Raw genomic sequence first — 22,439 nt, 5'->3', positions numbered from 1 at the left:
TTGTCACACAGGATCACGGCAGTAACCAATGTAAATCCAAACAGCTCACTGAAGAGCTTCCACAACCAGACCGCCTCACAAGAGGCCATACTAGCAGCAATGTACTCTGCCTCGGCAGTGCTCAAAGCCACCGACCTCTGCTTCCTGCTCATCCAGGATATCAAGGTAGATCCCAAAGAGAAACAGCACCCAGAAGTGCTCTTTCGGTCCACCACACTGTCTGCCCAATCAGCGTCGGTATATCCATGTAGTCTCACATTTATGGAATTGTATCTCAACCCATGAGTGATTGTGCCACGAAGATATCTCAACAGATTCTTGGCACCAATCCAATGTGTGTGGTGAGGCTCAACCATATGTTGACTCAATGTGTTGACTGCAAAACATATATCCGGATGGGAGTTCACTAAGAACATCAATGCTCCGATGAGTTAACGATACTCAGTAACATTTTGTAAAACAGGTCCGGCAGCACTACTGCTTAACTTCTTGAAGTCAAACTCCATCGGGGTAGTCACGGGCTTGCAGTCCACCATACCGAATCTCTCTAATATCTTCACCACATATTTTCCTTGAGATAGGAAAATCTCCCCTGGTTTCTGCCAGACTTCCAGTCCTAGGAAATAGTGCATCAATCCTAGGTCCTTCATCTCGAACTCGGAAGCCAACTCCCTCTTACATTTGAGAATGAGAGGGTCTGCACCTGTCAGAAAGAGGTCGTCAACGTACAACACCAGTATGAGAGGTTTGTCATCTTCAACCTTAAAGTAAAGGTTAGGGTCGGCTTCACTCCTAGTGAATCCCAGCTTCATCAAGTAGCTATCGATCCTCTCATACCATGCTCGGGGTGCTTGCTTCAGCCCATAGAGGGCTTTCTTCAACCTGCACACGTGAGATTCTCGGTCATGAATCTCAAATCCTTCAGGTTGTTCCACATAGACTTCCTCTTTGATTGAACCATGCAAGAATGCAGTCTTGACATCCATCTAATGTAGGTTCCATCCTTGCGAAGCAGCGAGGGCTATGACCGAACGGATGGTGGTGTATCGGGCAACAGGTGAAAATATCTCGTCATAGTCCATACCTTCCTTCTGAGAGAAGCCATGAATGACAAAACGAGCCTTATACTTTTCAGAGCTTCCATCAGCTCCATGCTTTATCTTGTAAAGCCATTTTGAAGTGACAACAGCTTTGTCCTGGGATCTGGGGACCACATCCCAGACATCATTTTTCATGATGGACTCATATTCCTCAGTCATAGCATCCTTCCAGACTTGATGCTTGAGAACTTCTACAAATGATGAAGGCTCATTTTGGATGATCGTGCTCATGATGGTCAAGTATCCTTGATACTTGGTCAGTTTCTTACTTTCCCGGAAAGTCCCTCTGGGTGCAATGTGTCCTTCAGCGTCATCAAGTGTCCCCCTAAGCCATGAAGGCCTCTTGCTAGAAAAGGAAGGCTCTTGCAGAGGGGGATCAATAGGATCCATAGGTTCTTCCACATCGAGCATCGTTTCATCTTCCTTTTCCTCCGGTTTCCTGGTGTCGGCTTCTTTAGATTCCCTTAGAGTAGGAAGATTGTCAACTTTGCTAAGAGCCATATCTTCGTCAAAGGTGACATCATGGCTAATCTCGACTTCCCTTTGACCAGCCACATAGATTCTATAGCCCCTAGTATTTTCACTATAGCCCACGAAGATTCCTTTCTTTCCAGATGCACCCAATTTATTCATTTTCTATTTTAGCACATGAAAATATACAGGACTTCCAAAAATTCTAAAATGAGATACGTCAGGTTTCTTACTAGTGAACATTTCTTCAGGAGTCTTGGAACCCAATGCTTGATGAGGGCATCGGTTTTGCACATATACGGCGGTATTCGCAGCTTCGGCCCATAGAAACTTCAGAAGTCTTTGATCATGGAGCATAGCACGGACAGTGTCCACAATCATACGCTTCTTCCTTTCCGCCACACCATTTTGCTCAGGAGTATATGGTGTTGTAGTCTCCCTCTTAATGCCAACCTCTTTGCAAAAGTCATGAAACTCATTGGATTCATACTCAGTCCCATTATCAGTCCTTAAGATCTTGATCTTCTTTTCGGTTTGATTCTCGATCAAGGCTTTGAAGTGACGAAACCAAGAGAACACTTCATCCTTCTTTTTCAAGAAGTATATCCAAGTCTTGCGAGAATAATCATCTGTAAAAGTGAGGTAATATAAATATCCTCCCAAGGAGTTCACAAGCATCATACCAGATATGTCTGAGTGAACCAACTACAATATATCGGAGGTCTTGATTTGGCTTGAGGGGAATGGTCCCCTTTTGAGCTTTCCTTTGGCACATCCCGAACATACACCTTCTTGCTCTAATTTGAACTCGGGCATCCCAGTCACCATTTTTCTCACATCGAGTAGAGCTTTATAATGAAGGTGAGCAAACCTCTGATGCCATCGTTCGGACTGAAGAGATGTGTCACAAGACATGACACCCAGCGAACTTCCTCCGACCTGATATAATGAATCAGCTCAAAACCCAAGAGTGAAAGCATCTTTAAAGTTATTTTTCCATACACGTACCTTGCCATCGATGAAGGCCACCTTGTAGCCTTTGTCTTCCATTGCCGAAATGGACACCAGGTTCTTTTTTAGATCAGGTACATATAGGACTTCTTGTAAATGAATTGTATTTCCCTGATTCAATTAAAGAGTGACATTCCCTATGCCTTTCACGAGATATTTTGAATTGTCCCCAAGAACAATTTCCAGGTTGGTCTCCTTCTCTATCAGATTAGAGAGAGCTTATTTGTAACCAGTGAAGTGCCTTGAGGCACCACTATCAATAAGCCAATTTCCCAGTGAGTCCGGGGGAGCAGTAGTAGAGAGGGCCGCTGGTAGATAATATTCATCTTGCTTATTGTTAACAACGTTAGATTCATACCTGGAGTTTCTTGCCTTCTTGAAGGGTTGACCTCTTCCTTGATTTCCAGCATTCCTTTTACCTCTGCCATTGGACCTGCCATTCCTTTGATTGCCTTGAGAGTGATTTTGGTCATCGTCATGGTGTGAGTCCCTTTTATCAGGGCACTCCCTCGCATAGTGGCCCATTTTGTTGCAATTGTAACATCGTCCTTTTCTTCCACCTTTCGGTCCGACCTTTCCTTTGGATTTAGCCCCGGAATGGTTTCTTCTTTTAGCATGAGAAGAAAAGGCAGAGGGATTGCCTTTAAGTGCGGGCATTTCTTGCTCTTCCATCCTTGTTTCTTCTTGAATGCATCTTGCCATCAATTCCTCAAATCCAGGAATTACATTATTGTTGAGAAGAGTAGTCCTGAATATATACCATTTAGGTGGCAGCCCTCCGAGAGTTGTGATAGTCATTTCCCTATCAAGAACTACTTCCCCAATAGATAGGAGATCAATCTCAACCTCGATGATCCTTAAAAAATATGCTTGCATACTCTCATCTTTGCCCTTCTTAATTTCCTTCAGCTTATTTCTAAGGAACAAAACTTGATTTGCATCATTAACTTTGAATAAACTCACCAGTCTATCGTAGATTTCCTTGGAGGTGGTCAGCTCAGAAACATAGGCCACTAGACGCTTGTCAATAGAGTCCCAGATGATCTTCTTTGCTTTGACTTCTCCCCTGGTCCACTTGTTCTTTGCAGCAGCGGATGCATTTGATGGAGGCTCAACAATTCTGCCTCTCACATGGTCCAACACTTCCTGCTCTTCTAATGTCAAATCGAGAGACATCTTCCATCCGTGATAGTCAGACTTCTCATGGAGTTTGTCTTCAACGGGGAACTATGCTGAGGACCCCATGACTTCTTTAATATTGCTTCAACAGCGTTCGGTGATTGCTCTAGCTCTTTCTCTTGCTTGGGCTTTGTCTTCACCTCAGCTCTGATACCATATTAAATTATGGTATGTTCTATGCTTAGAGCAGTTTACTTCAAATCTTTTTATTAGCCACTGTTTAGCAATCACATAAACATAAAGTAAAGTGCAGGTAAAACATTAAACAATCGATAGAAAACAAACCAAGACAAGAGACACAAGATGTGGTGGCTAGCCAGGGACAAACCCCAATGCGGGGAAACCCTTTGATCAATTCTTCTTTAATCTTCAATAGTTCAGCAGAGAGAAATAGTACAATTCATAATTCTGTAATTTTATAACAGTAGCAACAAACCCTAAATCAGCAAAGTCAAACTTGGTCAAAACAGCGCTGGATTGACTTCTAGTCAACTTGAAGAACTCGGTCTTCAACAGTTATCTTCAGCAGCCCAAAACAGTCCACAATAATCAGTCAAAACAGTAGTCAAAAGTTCAGCAATTTGCGGTCAGCCCTAACCAGTCAATGTTGGTCAACTTTCAGGGCAACGATGGTCAACGCAGCCCCTAAAAGTCAGTGCAGGTCTTCCCTTGGTCAACGCTTGGTCAATGCTCCATAAGGTCAACGCAGCCCTAGAAATGTCAACGTTGCCCTAAATGTTGCCCTAATTCAATGAACGCTGCCCTAATTCATCCTTCTTCTTGCAAGTGTGAGAGAAGCTGCCCTAATTCGTGAAGATGAGTTGAGATGAGATGAGTTAATAATGAATCAACCTCACTTGTACTTATATGATTTGCTGGGCAAGTGTGCCACACATTTAGCTGTTGGTCGACCTTGACAATTTGTCAAATAAATACAAATAAATTCATATCTCCATAAATACTTGTCGGAATCGGATGATCTTTAGATCAATCCTACACCTCTCGACAAGAGGAATCTAGGAAAAATATCAGCTGCCATAAATAAGGTGACCCACATGGAGTTTGGCCCTAGTTGCCAATTTTATCAAAATTTCCATGAACAAGAAGGTTACCTCATTCAACAACTTGAGGTCTCTATGCCAGATAGAGACGGGCAGGTTGATGGAAAAAATATTGAAGGTTAAAAGAACTCAACCATGTGCAAAAAAGAAAGGCAAGGTTGGTTCTCAAGCAAGACAAAATAAGTATAATTAAGATTCAATGCTATAGAAAGATTTTGGAAGCTCATATCACTAAAAGATGGAGGAAGCTGAAGAAAAGGGCCAATGAAAGAGGGAGTAACAAATCTCTCCTATGAGTAAGATAGTATCCCTCACAAAAAGGTCCTATCATAAGCTCCTAGATCTCGTGATTATGGTAATAAGATGTGCCATGGCATCATGGAAGCATTAGAAGCAAGAGCTTGTGACATCACCATGGGAATCATGAAGGACAAAAATGGACAAATTCCATGGCAGTCAAACATGAAGGATATAGCTCTTGGGAATCTCATTGAACATTGAAGTAAAGACAGATGTCATCCAGGACAAGGCTCATCATACATCAAGGCAAAAAGGAAACATCTGTGAGATGGGGATATGCAAGATCCTCAAAGTACTTTGATGCAATCCTCATCAGAGGGTTCACTAATCTAGAGAGGAAGCAAGTGTTTCATTAGGAACTCCAACTTATGGAATTCATGGGATGATGGTATGATGACATGAAGCAGATCAAGGGATTGAAGATCTTTTCAAACAAGGAAGCTGTTGGAAGAAGCCTAGATGACCTAAAGGTAAAATGAGGTATGTGTTATGTAAAAATTATTTAAATTTTAGGTTTATTATTTAATTTTAGATTAATTAGACGAAAGGGCACGATCATAAGATCATGCCCTTTCCCCAAAGGGTGCCCATGGCAGTCTATAAGCTAGGGGCCCTCACTGTAAACAATCATCATTCAGTTCAATCAATTATTAATAAATATTTTTATATATATTTCTGTGTATCGTAGAAGTTTATACTTCATCTGGTATCGGAGCAGGTTGCTCCTCGGTTTAGCGCTGCACAAGTCACGGAGTTCTCCAACCGTCGCTACCACCATCACACACAGGCCAACGCTGTCCATACTTCCGCTGACCATACTTCCCATACCCATACGGGTCACTCCATACTTCCCATCAACCCCGTCCGCTGTCGTGCCGCTGTCCCTACTGTCCACTGCGGCCGCTATCCCTGCTGTCCGCTTGCCGCACAACGTCCCTCATCATTCTGTTCCCTGTCCATTCTACGCCGTCAGAAATAATCCACTGCCCGTTGTCCTCTGTCCCTCATCGTTTTGTTCCTTAACCTTCGATTACTTGGCCACGTCTGCCGTCAAACGTCGTACCGTTTTATTCCCATTAAATATTTTAAATTTGATATTGAATTTTCGTTATATATATTTATAATATATATATAACTAAATTATATTAAATAATTATATATTATATAATATATATTATATATAATTTATTTATATATACATATCAAACTATATGTTATATAAGCTAAATATTTAAAAACAAAGAAACAAAACAAAACAAAACTTATGTCATATAATTAAATTAATTAATTTAATTTAATTTAATTATTTAAAAAATAAATAAATTTAAGTTGGCAGATAAATATACGCCCCCACAAACTTGCTCAATGTCGACAATGTCAATGACCGATTTCAATAAAAAATTGATTGAAGTGGAGAATAAGGTGACTAACAACTCCGATGATGTCAATACGAGATTAATCGATCTCGAGGGTAAGTTTAGTAGGCAGTCTGATAATATCAAGAGGCTTCAGGATACGACGAATCGAATAGAACAACAGATGGATCAGAATAAGAGCCAGTCCAAATTGAACCAAAAACATGCCTTGGCAATGTTGAATCTCATGTGTAGAAAGCAGGATATTACACCCGAACAACTACTCCAAGAAGATGAAGAAAATCAAGAGCACCATTCATCAAACTCAACAAAATCAACAGATTCTCATAAAGTTGAATCTCCAAAAAAATCAGCGACACCCCACCAAAAAATTAGTAACGCGACTCTTACAAATAAGCAACTCTGGGATACCTTTACCAATCAACACCCCTTTTTCGCTCAACTATTAGCGACATACCAGTGAAGGGCAAAAGTCGAGATGCCTAAATTCAATGGAAACGAAAAAAACAATGTTGCATGGATAAATAAAGCAGAAGAATACTTTGAGATATATGACATCAATGATGATGACGAAAAGCTCAGGCACGCATCCATGAAAATGCAAGGGGAAGCATATAATTGGTATATGTGGTGGAAAAAGACGACACACGCCATTAGTTGGAGAAAATTTAAGGATGAATTCTTTAAAAGATTCCAAGGTGTAAAGGAAGAAGAGTTCTTTCCAACACTCATCAAATTACGACAAAAAGAAGTGTGGACGAATACACTAAAGAATGAGAGAACTTAGTAACACAAGTACCTGGGTTATCAGAGTCTCATCTAATTCAATCATACGTCTCCGGACTTAAAACCCATTTACAAGTAGAACTTGAGATGCATGACATTACATCAATAGAAGTAGCAAGATGAAAAGCAAAAATTGCTGAAAAGAAATTTGAACAAATATTTTGGTCAAAATCGGAAAAAGCATATTCAAGACGACGAGTACCCCAGTCTATGGACTCAAACAATACAAGATATGTTCCACCACATCGTCGTGAAGATGAAAAATCTAATGTGGAAATACAAAGGATAAAAAAAGGCAAATGCAAATGTTGTGGTGAGAAGTGGGACCCCAAGCATAGGTGTGCTAAGGGAAAAGAATCAAAGAACCTATATAATTGTGAAGCAACTAATGATTCAAACAGTGAAGACTCTGATATAGAAGATACAGAAGATGCCCCAGAATTCTCACCAAAATTAGATGACGGAAGTATTCCACAAGTGTCACTATCAACTATGACAGGTATATCACAACCTCAGACCTTAAAGTTAAAAGGACACATAAAGAAGAACAACGTAGTGGTTCTCATCGACTCTGGTAGCACACACAATTTTACCGTGGCAAAGAGACTCAATATTTTTTCATTTCCCTTACCAAACATGAAAGTGATGGTAGCTGACGGTAAGAAAATTGAAAAGGTGGGGAAATGCCATAAGGCCAAATTGTAGATTCAAGACTTTAATTTAGAGTCTCTGTTCTTCACGGTACCATTAGGAGGAGTAGATGTAGTCTTAGGTATCCAATGGCTACAAACTTTAGGTACTTATGTCGCCAACCATCAAGTACAATTCATAAAATTCAAATGGGGAGGTCAGAAGTACAAATTACACGGATTCCAAGCACCAGAGAATCAAATTGTATCATCATCTCAGATGATGGAGATGAATCGCAAAGGAGCACCCGCTTATGTAGTACAATGTCACCAATTGGAAATGTTCGCTGCAAATATGACCAGCGAAGAGTCACCAGAGATATAAGATCTAATTTAGAAGCATGAAAAGTATTTCAAGACCTACCTATGAAAATGCCTCCTAACAGGGAAATTGAGCATACAATAGAAGTCAAAGCAGGGTCAGACCCCGTCAACATCAAGCCATACCGATATTCACATCACCCAAAGACGGAAATTGAGAAATTAATCCAAGACCTTTTAAAGTGTGGGATCATCTCGAAAAGTAAAAGTCTGTATGCTGCTCCAGTGGTATTGGTAAGGAAGAAGGATGGTTCATTCAGGTTATGCATTGATTATAGAGGATTGAACAAAATAACAATTAAAACCAAGTTCCCAATTCCATTTATCGACAAAATGTTGGATAAGCTACATGGCGCAAAATACTTCTCAAAATTGGACTTAAGGTCAGGCTACTATCAAATCAGGATTAGATTGGAACACATACCAAAAACGACATTACGAACACACGACAGTCACTATGAATTTAAAGTAATGTTGTCTGGTTTAACCAATGCACCAGCAACGTTTCAAGCAACTATGAACGAATTATTTCGTCCACATCTTAGGAAGTTTGTATTAGTATTCTTTGATGATATTTTAATTTACAGTGAAACTTGGAAAGAGCACTTACAACATCTGGATAAAGTTCTTACACTACTAAAAGAGCATCAATTTTATGCAAAAAAATCCAAATGCACCTTCGGAAAGGAAGAAGTAGAATACCTTGGACACATTATATCCCATGAAGGCGTAAAGGTGGACCCTAATAAAATCAAAGCTATAAAAGAATGGACCAAACCTGTTAATGTATCCAAGCTAAGAGGGTTCTTAGGTTTGACTGGATACTACCGAAGGTTTATTAAAAACTATGCACATATAACTGCACCTCTGACAAACCTTTTAAAGAAGAATTCATTTCTATGGGATGAGGAAGCAGGAAAGTGTTTTGAAAAATTAAAGGAAGTTATGTCTAATGCCCCCTGTATTGGCAACACCAAATTTTTCTAAACCATTTATCATTGAGTGTGATGCTTCCAGATTCGATATAGGTGCAGTATTAATGCAAGAAAGGCATCCAATAGCTTTTGAAAGTAGGAAGCTCAATAAAAGAGAACGCCTCAAGTCCACATACAACAAAGAAATGCTCGCTATTATGCACGCACTAGCTAAGTGGAGGCAATATCTTTTGGGAAGTAAGTTTTCCATTCGAACAAACCATAATAGTCTCCAGCACCTCCTTCAACAAAAAACACTTTCTGAAGAACAACAAAAATGGATTGAAAAATTTGCCGCCTTTGACATGGAAATACTACATAAAAGAGGAAAAGACAATGTAGTAGCAGATGCCTTATCCAGGAAAGATGAAGAACCAACACTACTTGCAATCTCGGTTGTTGTTCCTGAATGGCTTAACGAAATTCGAAGTGAGTATGCCAAGGATCCAGAAATAACGGCAATAATCAATAACCTTCCCAACAACTCAAAATTTGAGTGGAAGAATGATATCCTATGGTACAAGGGAAGAATCTATCTAAATGCAAATTCCAAGTTTAAATTTAAGATACTCAAGGAGTCACATGACTCACCGTCAGCTGGACATGTAGGATTCTTTAAGACTTACTACAATGCACGTCAATCCTTCTTTTGGAAAGGAATGAGTCGCGATATTCAGAAGTATGTAGCAGAGTGTGACACATGTCAAAGGAATAAAAGTGAAAATATTACGACACCGGGATTACTTCACCCTTTAAACATTCCAAATCAGAAATGGGAAGAAATTTCGATGGACTTTATCGAAGGATTACCAGTATCTGAAGGCAAGGACAAGATTTTCGTAGTAGTCGACAGACTCACCAAATATGCTCACTTTATGGCAATAAAGAAATCATACTCAGCGAAAGAAATCGTTGAAATATTTTGCAAAAATATATATAAGTTGCACGGTTTTCCGAAAGTCATTATGAGTGATAGAGATGCAAAATTCAAGGGTAGTTTCTAGAAGGAGTTGTTCAACCACATATGAACCTACCTAAATATGAGTTCCGCTTATCATCCTCAAACAGATGGACAAACAGAGGTTGCAAATAAATGTTTGGAGGCCTATCTACGTTGCTACGCTACAGAAAAACAAAATAAGTGGGCTCAATGGTTACATCTCGCTGAGTGGTGGTATAATTCTACTTATCATACGTCAGCAAAAATGACGCCATTTCAAGCTTTGTATGGATATGAACCCCCAAAATGGAAGGATCTAGCTGTTGTCCAGACAAATCTACCTGTTGTTAAAGATCAACTAGAAGAAACCCAAAAAATCGTCCAAATATTAAAAGAAAACTTGAATAATGCAAGGAAACATATGAAGCAACAAGCAGACCGAAACAAAACCGAAAGAGAGTTTGAAATCGGAGAATGGGTGTTTGTCAAACTCCAACCATACAAACAATTATCCTTAAAACAGAAAGGAAAAAACAAATTGGCGCCAAATTTCTATGGACCTTATCAGATCAACAAAAAGATTAGCCAAGTTGCATATGGTTTAAGCCTTCCAGAGAAAAGTCGTGTTCACAACGTCTTCCATGTCTCCTGCCTTAAAAGGGCACTAGGCGACCATCAATCAGCGCAAACAACGCTTCCATCCCTGGATGATGAGGGAAGGGTCATTCTAGAACCAGAAGGTATTTTATCTACTAGAGAAAGAAAGCTTTGACATCGTACAATCAAGGAATATCTAATCAAGTGGAAGGACTTACCCGAAGAAGAAGCTTCTTGGGAGAATGAATCATTTTGTCAACAACATTCGTCGTTACGTATGTTATGAAGACAAAGCATTCTTTCAAGAGGAAGGCAATGTTATGTAAAAATTATTTGAATTTTAGGTTTATTATTTAATTTTAGGTTAATTAGACGAAAGGGCACGATCATAAGATCATGCCCTTTCCCCAAAGGGTGCCCATGGCGGAAGCCAGGGACCCTCACTGTAAACAATCATCATTTAGTTCAATCAATTATTAATAAATATTTTTATATATATTTATGTGTATCATAGAAGTTTATACTTCAGTATGTATGCTTGTATTTAATATTATAATGTCATGTCATATGGTTGCAGGTAACATGGATCATTACTTTTATCTTGAGAAGCATGATCAAGAGAAAAAGGATCTTCTCCTCTGAAAGAATCCAGGAAGGCATAAGTCACACTAGATGAAATCAACATAATATGTCCTCATATGAAATATGAGGTAGTTGATTAAGAAACTCTGATTGAAAGCTCCTAGAAATGGCATGTGTGAGGAAGGAAGAGATCGTGAGATATGCAACCATGATGAAGGTGATCAACATCCAAGAGACCAAGAAGATTTGATTAGGAAATCTCCTGGAAAGATATGAAGATTCTGATGAAAGTCTGAAAAAGATGAAGACCCTTGACAATGGATATCTTTGGGAGATATGTCAACATGTATGCAGGATGCTGACACCTACAAGAAGATGTCATGATGAAGAGCCATCTCGAAATGTACAATTTGATTTAATGTTTTGATTTCTTGAATAATATTTGGATGAGTTCATGCAGGGCTATTGGCACAAGAGTTGTAAGTACAAGTACAAGTAGCATTCATGTGGTAGATGGAAATTCCTAAAAGAAACATGATGAGGAAGGAGTAGCCATATGAAGAAGGTTCCAGATATGCACCAAGAAGGCCACTTTCCATGAAGAAAGGAATGACATGCCAAAATAAGAAGGAAAGTGATCGATGGTTGTTGCCTTATAAGGAAGTAGCTCAACTAAATTTCATGACATTAAAGAGAGAAGTTGATCAAGCAACTGAAGGACCCACAAAGAAAAAGTTGTTGATATATAAAAGAGTCCCTAACTAAGAGGAAGCTCTTACATGTCCCTGATCAAGAGGGGGTTTGAATTAAGATCACCCTTGATTACAAAGGAGTGACAATTGTGTTTTTTCCATGTCATGTGTCATGCACTAGACCAGGACTAACCTCCACACCAAGTCGGCCTCAAGGAAGGCAATTCGACCTCATTGGAAGGCTATTATATACAAGGCAGATCGACTTCATTTGGAGTATCTCACTCTCTCACACATAGTTCGATATCTGAAGCTGGAAGCTGGACGCTGGGAAAAGTGTGAAGTTAAAGGAGGCTAAAAGGAGTGTGAGTTTGGTCAAGGAGGAAGGGAAGAACAAAATCAAATTTTTGCTCTCTCTCTCTCTCTCTCTCTCTCTCTCTCTCTCTCTCTCGTGTGGGCTAGTTTAGGAGATCGAAGTCTCCTTGTCAAGGTTGAAGTTGTTGCTAATGTTAGAAGCTACCAAGTCGGAGTTGCTAAGGTCGAAGTTTTGTTGCTGCTAGGTCGAAGGTTGGATCGAAGAAGGAGAGGATGGCTTGGTGTGGAGGAGGTATTTGTCTACGTTGAAAAGTCTCAAGGAAAACTATTGAAGGAAGAGAATTTGACTGGGTTTTCCACTAGATATGGGTTTTGCCCTAGCAGAGTACCTACATCTTGTGTCTTGTGTTTTGTGCACACATAATTTGGTAATTGCTTGATGAAAGATAATATAACAAATAAGTAAAAGAAGTCAACATAATTCACAAGTAATTATCAAGAAAGAGAAATCTAACCCTAATCCTACTAGCATTGATTTCTCAACATCTGGGATTAGGAGGAGTTGATTGTCCCATATAATCCCGAGCAAAATGGAGTTGTAGAACGAAAGAATTGGTCCATTGAAGAAATTGTAAAAGTTATGTTGCATGATCAAGACTTGCCGAAATTTTTGTGGGGTGAAGCTACAAAGACAGTTGTATACATACAAAATCGAAGTCCCCACAGGTTTCTAGATAACATGACTCATGAAGAAGCATTCACTGGGAAGAAACCAAGCATGGATTATCTCCGAATTTTTAGTTGTCTTGTCTATATTCATATACCAAAGGACAAGAGAAAGAAGTTGGATCCATCATGCATGAAGGGAACATTTGTTGGCTACAGTAATCCTTCTAAGGCCTATAGGATCTACATAAAAGAAGGACATTGAATAGAAGTCAGTTGAGAAGTAATATTTGACGAAATTATTACATTCAATAAATCAAAAGATCTCCATATGGACTCTAATGATGAAGAACTTCCGGTGTTTGAAAAGGAAGTTATTAGGGAAGAAGAAGAATCAAATCATGAAGATAAAGGTCTCAATGAATCTATATAACCTGTGGTAATCCCCGAAACTAAAAAGAGACCTAACTAGTTGAAATCTACACTATTAGATGCAGAAGGTCATGGAGAAGCTAAAGGCACATTTAGAGAAAGCGAGAAGCCCAAAAAATATTCAGGGTATGCAACATATATGACAAAGTTAATAGAAGCAGATCCATCCACCTTTGAAGAGGCTATTAAACATCAAGAATGGAAGGATGCCATGAATGAAGAATATCAATTGATAATGAAAAATGGAGTTTGGGAGATCGTACCTAGGCCTAAAGACAAATTTGTGGTAGCTTCCAAGTGGCTTTACAAGATTAAGCATGCGGCAAATGGAAGTATTGACAAGTATAGAGCAAGATTTGTGGTTAGGGGCTTCTCTCAGCAAGAAGGCATCGGTTATGATGAGACATTTGCTCCAACGGCAAGGTATACAACTATATGTTCACCGATATCTTTGGCAACATTGATGGAATGGAATATACATCAAATGGATATCAAGACTGTGTTCCTAAATGGCACAATTGATGAGGAAGTCTATATAGAGCAACCCTTGGGATTTGAAGTCAAAGATAGAGAAACGTATGTTTGCAGGTTGAAGAAGACATTATATGGCCTTAAGTAAGCACCAAGGGCATGGTATGCTAGGATGGATGCATACCTACAAAGATTGGGCTTCACAAAGAGTTTTGTTGATCCAAATCTCTACATCAAGGTTGTAAAAGGTGAGCATGTGATTATTCTTTTGTATGTGGATGATCTTCTCTTGACAAGTGTGGAATGTTGAATCCAAGCATGCAAGAAGCAGCTAGTAACAGAATTCGATATGAAAGATCTTGGGCTGATGCATTACTATTTTGGATTAGAAGTCTGGCAGGGACCTGATGAGATCTATCTAGGTTAAGGGAAGTATGTGATCGAGATGTTGAAGAGGTTTGACATGTTGGATTGCAAACCAATGACAACCCTGATGATCACAAACTTGAAAAGACTAAGGAGTTCTGAATCGGGCCTAGTGGATCCAACCAGGAATAGACAACTGATTGACTCACTGATGTACTTAGTGAATACTTGACTAGACATATGTTTTGCAGTAAATGTTCTTAGTCAATTCCAAGTTGAGCTGAAGCATGATCATTGGATAGCAACCAAGCACATTCTGAGATATTTGCAAGGAACAATCCACTACTGCCTGAAATTTGAAAGGAGGAATGATGTCCACTTGATTGGATATATAGATTCTGATTGGGGAGGCAATGAGCAAGATGGAAGGAGCATTATAGGAGGATGCTTTAGTTTGGGATCCTCCATGATCTCATGGTTGAGCAGAAAGCAAAAACTCGTTGATTTGAGTAGTGTTGAGGCTGAATATGTTGCAACCTGTGAAGTAAGCAGGGAAGTTGTTTGGTTGAGGAAGTTGTTGTTCGACTTGTTTGAAGGACCAATGGACCCTATAGTTATACATTGTGATAACACCAGTTGTATAAGATTGTCTGAAGGCTCAATGTTTCATGGAAAGACAAAGCATATAAACAACAAGTATCACTACATTCAGAAGCTAGTACAAGATGGTGTGTTGCAACTACAATATATCTCCATCGATGAGCAGGTAGCTGACATATTGACAAAATCTCTTCCTAATAAGAAGCTTGTATATTTGAGAGACAAGCTTGGTCTAGTTGATATATCCTCCCTAGTTGAGAGGGAGAGATAGACACATCATTCTTGTCTTCACTTGGGAAGACAGAATGGAGGATTGGGTAAGCATCTGGCATCTAATACTCTTTGAGGATGAGGTAGGGCATCCAAGATAAGAGTAGTCGAGGATCGATATTCTTTGAGGGCTGGCTATCCAAGATAAGAATAGTCCAAGAAGGCCATATTCTATGAAGACCCGAGTGGAGAATGTGCCTTGAGAGACAATGATGATGGTGTTTATAAATCATTGGTATTGCCAGCGTTGTGCTCTGATCTTGTGGAGAGATAGAGTTGTTAGTCAAGGCCTTGCTATGTGACAATGTTGGTTGTTATGATGCTAAATAGATGGGTTACCAATCTGACTCGTCCTATGAGATCTCTTCAAATTAAGAATGTCCATGTACCATTTATGAATACCTCCCTGGTTAAGAGGTAGTGTTGAAAAATGTGTAACTAGGTTTGGTCTTCATAAATATGAAATGTACTTTTGATTCTTGTATGTTGTAAAATGAAATAAAAAGTATTATTGTTATTTTTTAAGCATGAGTTTCATGCTCAAAGTCTTTTATTTTATAGGTCAAGCACCCATTAAGTGCTTCTAGGGTTTGTCCTAGGTTAAGAAGTCAAAAGAGTCATTGTCATATGTTGAAGACCCCTTCGTGCACATTGTAACTTGTAAAAAGAATTATTTTTGTGATTAAAATTGTCAAAATACCTTCCAAGACCAAGTCATCCTAGCAACTACAAAATCAGCTTATTTTTGAGGAGCCACGTCCACCTTAGAAGCGCTTATATAGAGGGAACTCGACCTCATTTGTTCACTCACTCACTTCTCTGTAATGTTCCAAACTTAAACAAACAATGATATATAAAGCAAAAATGATTCTCAACACAAAAATTTTAAACAATCAGCAAATGCTCATAAAAACTCCAGAAGTAGAACCAGTTGAGCCATTTTATTAATCAATGTAGTACAATAGTATGGATGAATGCACTTGGGCTTGCGTCAATGGCAAGCATGACAGAATCCAGGTGATGAGACACTGATATCAAGAACTGGAAAATGTTTGCTCCTATAATGCTCTGCGCTGCCCAAAAAACTACACCGCTGGCTGGAAAGGAACTGCAAGAAACTCCACTTCCGCTGCTCGGAAAATGCTACAAATTCAGCCCCAAGATCCCTGACCAAAACCCACAAAAACCCAGAAATGGTTTGGCCCGATTTTGACCTCCCAAAATTGACCCCCAAAGGCACTATGCAATCCCTAACAATTATGCACTGTCTGCTGCAAAGATACGGCTGGAAATACCACTTCTGATGCTCAAAAATTTCTGAACTTTATATTTGGAATCCTTGTCAAAAACCCAGAAATGGTTTGGTCATATTTTGACCTCCCAAATTCGACCTCTTTTATGGCCCACACCCTCCAAACAGCTCCAGAAATATGGCCTGCAAGGAATGACCACAAAGTCCTCCTCCAAGCTTTGAAATGGAAGCAAACACCACTCCAAATATCTCCTCTAACCTCCACGGCAAAGCTCAGCCTCAAGGACTAATACTCTACCCACCAAATGAGCTCCCACACACTGCCTCTGCACTGGCCCAGATAGTGCGAAAGTCACACTACCAAGCCAGAATCTCAATCAACTTCCAAACTCTCCCAAATGCCGACAATCCTCCCTAGACTCCTCTCCGGAAAATCTCACATCAAATCTCCATTGCTAAGCACCACCAATGAACTCGGCCTCCTCTCCACTGTGTCCCCCAGTAATACGCACAACCTGGAGGGGAATGCTACTTCTGGGAATCACAATGTGATCCTCCTCCTAAAGTAATGACGAACACCTTCCTAGGGTGGCACTCGAAGTCCCCCGAAGAAAGGGTGAGCTCTTCGCCTAAAAACTCGTGTTAAATAGCTAGTGACTTAGCTAAGCAACTCAAGCAACCAAAGAGAAATCGATATACTCCAATAAGATGAATGAAATGAGGAGAGCTGCCTTCCTTATATAGATTTTGTGGAACACTTTTCCCTCCAATTTTACCTCCATCATGGGCCCTCACTTAACCACCTACATGCAAAACTTAACCACCTTCATGCAAACCGAACTAGGGAGTGTGTATTTCCCTAGTGTGGGTGGCCCCCATGTGTAATTTAACCACAACAAAATAACTTCTCCTAAGTCTAATCTCCTAATAAAAATCAAATAGGCCCCACTATCTCCAAAATTGGCCCCAAAATGCAATAATTAGTCTTGTTCCAAATTAATTTAGGAAGGGACATTACATTCTCATTATCTACTCGAAGGAGAAGGGCAAGAAGGCTAGTAAAGAAGGAGAAGGACGAAGAAGTGTTTTTGGGCTCATTCTCTCTCATATGCGCGAAGGAAGGCTAGAGTTTATGTTGTTGGTTAGGGTTTTGTTGTTGCAAGATTGAAATTGAAGAAAGAGCAGGAAGAAGGCCAGTGAAAGACTCATTAGGTCATCCTCGAGCCCTAGAAGAAGAAGAAAGGCAAGCAAAGGTCTGCAGATCCCTTGAAAGGCTAGAACGAGCTCACACGTGTGGCAGCAATTGCTACTGGGAGGGCCAAAATTTTAGACCTGCAGTAGAGGTCGAAAAACTATAACTAGAAGTCGAAGTTGTGTTGTTGGAAGAGATTTGACTAGGTGTGACTTAGACAAAAGAAGCGCATCATCAGTCATGTCGGACTTGGTCTTGGAAAGGTATTGGTCTTGGTCTAGAGGTCTTGGAATTAATCAATTGAAGAATCTATAAGAAGATAAGAGATTTACGGGTTTTCCTCTCAAGTTAGAGAGGTTTTGGCCATGGCTTGTAGCCTATATCCTGTGTTCTTGTGTACTATTGTTTTTCTTGCTTTGGTAGTTGTTTGATGATAAGAACAAACATAATATAAAGAGAAGAATTAAAAAGACATCACAAGTAGTTATCAAGAAAAGAGAAATCATCCTAACTACTACCCTATAGATTTTTCAACAACCATCTCTATCTTGATTGCGTCGAGAGGCACTCTCTAACCTAGTATGGGAGAAATGTTGTAATGTTTAACATTTTCACTTAGTCAAAATAAAACAAAATTAAATTAAATTAAAATTAAGATTAAAAACATAAAATTCTCCAACCCATGGTTTTTTCACATGGTTTTCTTCTCTAATGTGCCCTATTTAAAGGCTAATACTTACAACAGCCTAGATCCATCTTAACTCTGGCTCTACCAAGTGTCGAGAGGGATCAAATCTCTTTTCATTGTAAAAGAGGTTTGTATCTTAAGAGAGAGATTTGATCCCTCTCGACACTTGGTAGATCCAGATTTAATATGGATCTAGGCTAGTTTGTGCATGTTTTTGTTAACTCTACAAATATGCATGTTTTCATATATTTTGCAACTAATTTATCATTATTGATATTTTTTTAATATATATATATATTAGAAATGCTTTGCTTCCAAGGACTTTTGGAAAATGAACTTTCAATCCTTTGCTTCTCAAAAGAGTACCCACTTCATCTGTACAACATTGTCTAAAACTAGTGTAGGTATCAAATAATTTGAAATGACTCGAAAAATTCAAGAATTACCAAAATGACTAAAGCAACGAATAAATCCTTTTTTTTTGTAAGCTAGTACAAAAAGATTTATATTAATATAAAAAGTTTTACATTGATAGCATATGATTGCCAAAAAAGTTAATCTGGGAGTATAAGTCTCAAAGCAAATAAAACAAAGGAAACATCAAGACTATCAAAAAGAAGGTCCCATAATTATCATCATTTACATCGATTATCCAGTAGGAAAATTGTTGCCTCTAGCCGATATAGAGGAAATTGAACCACAATAATCTACACTCCCAGAGCCACAAGAAAATAAACACCACCAACGTAACTATGATGGAGGAATTGATCCACAGCTACCATCTCGTTGCTCGCAGAGTTGTCGAAAGCTTTGAAAGGAAATTAAACACAGACGCTATCCCTTTGCAAGAAGAACACAGACAAAAAGTCATACCAAATAAAGGTCGATGCATGTTGTAGAAAAGAGTGGTAGACATTTGTCATTCTGAACACCCAAAAGGAACACTAGACGCCACCACCTTGCAAGGGAAATGTAGACAAAGTGCCATGGTAAATAAACAATCATTGCATGCTCAGTAGAGATACATATATACCAGTGTTGACACTTGTAGAACCAATTCCTTGGAGCGCCAAGGTAGGTAGAACCACGACCAATTAGAAGATTGGCCCTGTCACAGTGTTGTGCAAGAATAGGATAAAGAACATTGACCCCCTTCGAAAGTCCAAAAAACTATCAGAGTGTTGTGAACAAAATCTAACTTTCCCTCATAAAAGTGACGAATCCCCAATTTACAGAAAGATGGATTCAAACGACCCCAACATACAATGTATGCCATGACAGAGGAATATAGAGGTGAGGAGTTCTACTCCCCACCACCCCCATCACGCTACACCTTCGCCACCCTATAGCCAATCCCTTGCATTTATAATGAGAGGACATAAGAGAATGAAGCGAGGTGGAAAAACAGTTTTCATGCCACAGCAGGACCAGGGAAGGACAAATGTTGATGTTGGCGCGCTTCTTAAAAAAAACATTCCTCGCCTATTACATACTTCCATTAATGATCTCATAGCAAACATCACCCAATTCATTAGATGAATGATCCAATCCTTCCAAGTATACACCACTGATTGTTATAGAGAAACCCAAGAACGTGATGAAAGGAATAAGATGTAAACTTCCACGAGACTCCACCAACCCCGCCCATTTATGAGGAAACGACATTGGTTAATAGCATCCATCCAAACAAATGTTGTCCTAAAACATTATAAAAATGCAAAAACATATGTCAAATATGACACACATTTCAACATTAATACCTTGTGGTTGTTGTTCCCATCCCCATCGAGGATAAAACCACGAATAAATCACTTATCAACCTACCTTACAATCAGCTTCCAAGTAAATAGTACGATTCATGACAAGCTTTTCATCGAGCAAGGAAATTCTTCACTCATCCCATTGGTGGATCATGTATCAACCAAAACTAATATAAGCCATCGAATCATTTGTAATAGCTTAAATTTTCCATTGCCATAAAATTTCAAGAATCACTGAACACCCAATGGATAGATTAAATTTTAACTAATATAAGCCATCGAATCATTTGTAATAGCTTAAATTTTCCATTGCTATAAAATTTCAAGAATTACTGACCAGCCAATGGATAGATTAAATTTACCATTGCTAAAAAAATTCAAGAATTACTGAACACCCAATGGATAGAATCTTGCATTTGAAAATAAAGTCATATGTTCAATTAACAGCTATACAGTTTTTCCTTATTTACTCGTGTAAAAAGTTATGCAAACTTTATAAAAAAGTAGGCTTTAGGAAGATGGCAATATCTCTCAGCTGGCACAGTGTACAGGCCCTTTGCATTTTGTTTCGAATTTCATTTTCACAAAGCATGTAAACATTTTTTTTCCTGAGTATATGCATTTTAATTCAATTTTCCTTTCTTTCGCAGAGCATGTAATTTTTTCCCCTGAGGAGCCGAGTATTGAAAGATTCAAATAATTTTCATTCAATTTCCTTTCTTTCACAGAGCATGTAAATTTTGTCCCTGAGGAGCCGAGTACTAAAAGATTCAAATAATTTGATTCAATTTTTCCTTCCTTTCACAGAGCATGTAAATTTTTTCTCCCGAGGAGCCGAGTACTGAAAGATTCAAATAATTTTGATTCAATTTTCCTATTCTTTCACAGAGCATGTAATTTTTTTCCCCTGAGGAGCCGAGTACTGAAAGATTCAAATAATTGATTGATTGACGCTTTCACATTGTCGACAATATCTACATAGTTTTTTGTTAATTGAAACAGTCTTGCAGTTTTTGAAGATTCAACAAGTTTAAAGAAAAATTGAAATTGAAATAAACCCTACCTTTAGCGAAAAGTTGGCATATAAAAGTTGAATCCCGCCATTGAATTCCGCAACAGTATCCAAAGGCAGCTCCTTGCGGGCAAGATCCTCCAAAAAATTCACGACATCATTCGATACTTCGGTTCCATCGAGGTCAAGCGTGGAATTCACATAGATAGTCTGCCGGGCCGCCAAGCGGCCGCCTTCCGATTCAAAAACCCCAATTGTCTGCCCCCGATACCCTAACCCTACATTCAGAGAGTCATACCACACGTTGAAGAAATCTGTGTTCTTGATCTGGAGAAACATGTCCATGCTTGTATTCATGAACAGGTACGGCACGTCGGAGCCAGGGTTAGGAATTGTCTGGAAATTCATATTATTGAATTGCGTGTGGAAGACTTGAATTTCCGGCTGAGAGGGCCAGAAGAAGTAGAACGCCCCGCCGAGCAGCAGGCCGAGACAGATAACCAGAGCGGCGGCGTAAGCAGCTAACTTAAGGCGGCGCCGCCGCCTAATAAGCAGCTGTGGAGCCGGAGGCAGAACCACATAGTAAGGATCTGCAGGGTAACCGTAGGTGTAGGGTTCTTGCGACGCTATGGGATTCGATCTCGAGGCTCCTGCAGGAGGCATATTTATGGTGGATTTTATATAATACCTCTGCAGGCATCCCTGTGGTACTGAAGGTCTAGGCTTATAGGTCTGTAATTTTGCTGGTCGTGGTGAATAGGGAAAGGCAACAAACCGCCCGACCTACCATTCGACTATCAGAGATTGGAGGTGCGCTTGATTTCGAATTGATTGGCGCGAACGTCACTCACTATCACCTGGCATCGATGTAGCTGTGATTGTAGGGCATTGTGGTGTGAGGTTTGAATTGGGGGCAAATTGTTGATAGGGACGTTCCATTGGGAACCGTTGGATTCAACTCACATCTCTTTCATGAACCATCTGTTTATAGTGCTTGGTGTGTTGTTTTGTCTTTCATGAAAGGTGGTTAATTAAGTACATTAAGTACTTGTCTAAGTCGGTAATTAATATTTATGGTGTTATTACTTGTCTAAGTCGGTAATTAATATTTATGGTGTTATTGACTCATTAATGCGCAGGGTTGTATATGTTTACCGTTGGATAATGTACTTACTCAAATCTAACGATGGGCATATACAGCCCCCGCGCATTAATGGGTCAATAGCACAGTGAATATTTGTTGTCGTCTAAGTAGGGATACAGTGAATGTCTCATCGAGATTATTTATTTTTCAAAAAATCTGAAAGTGAGTGTATGAATAATTTTTTAATGGTGG

At 39.3% G+C, this 22,439-nt stretch overlaps 1 protein-coding gene across 1 annotated transcript in view; it reads right to left on the bottom strand.

Moving 5' to 3' along the window:
- The window catches only part of LOC149193748 (uncharacterized), a 109,397-nt gene extending 87,453 nt beyond the window's left edge, over nucleotides 1-21,944 (bottom strand). Inside the window, exon 1 of the mRNA XM_089404890.1 lies at nucleotides 21,155-21,944. Within this exon, the coding sequence (XP_089261016.1) occupies nucleotides 21,155-21,766 (612 nt within the window). The 5' untranslated portion in view covers nucleotides 21,767-21,944. The remainder of the gene's footprint in view (nucleotides 1-21,154) is intronic.
- Between the last annotated feature and the right edge of the window lie 495 nt (nucleotides 21,945-22,439).

The sequence above is a fragment of the Pinus tabuliformis genome, chromosome 2_2, assembly GCF_031772625.1.
Source record: "Pinus tabuliformis cultivar Carrire ecotype Pingquan chromosome 2_2, CPIR1, whole genome shotgun sequence".
Taxonomy (NCBI): domain Eukaryota; kingdom Viridiplantae; phylum Streptophyta; class Pinopsida; order Pinales; family Pinaceae; genus Pinus; species Pinus tabuliformis.
This window is presented reverse-complemented; position numbering and strand designations above follow the sequence as displayed.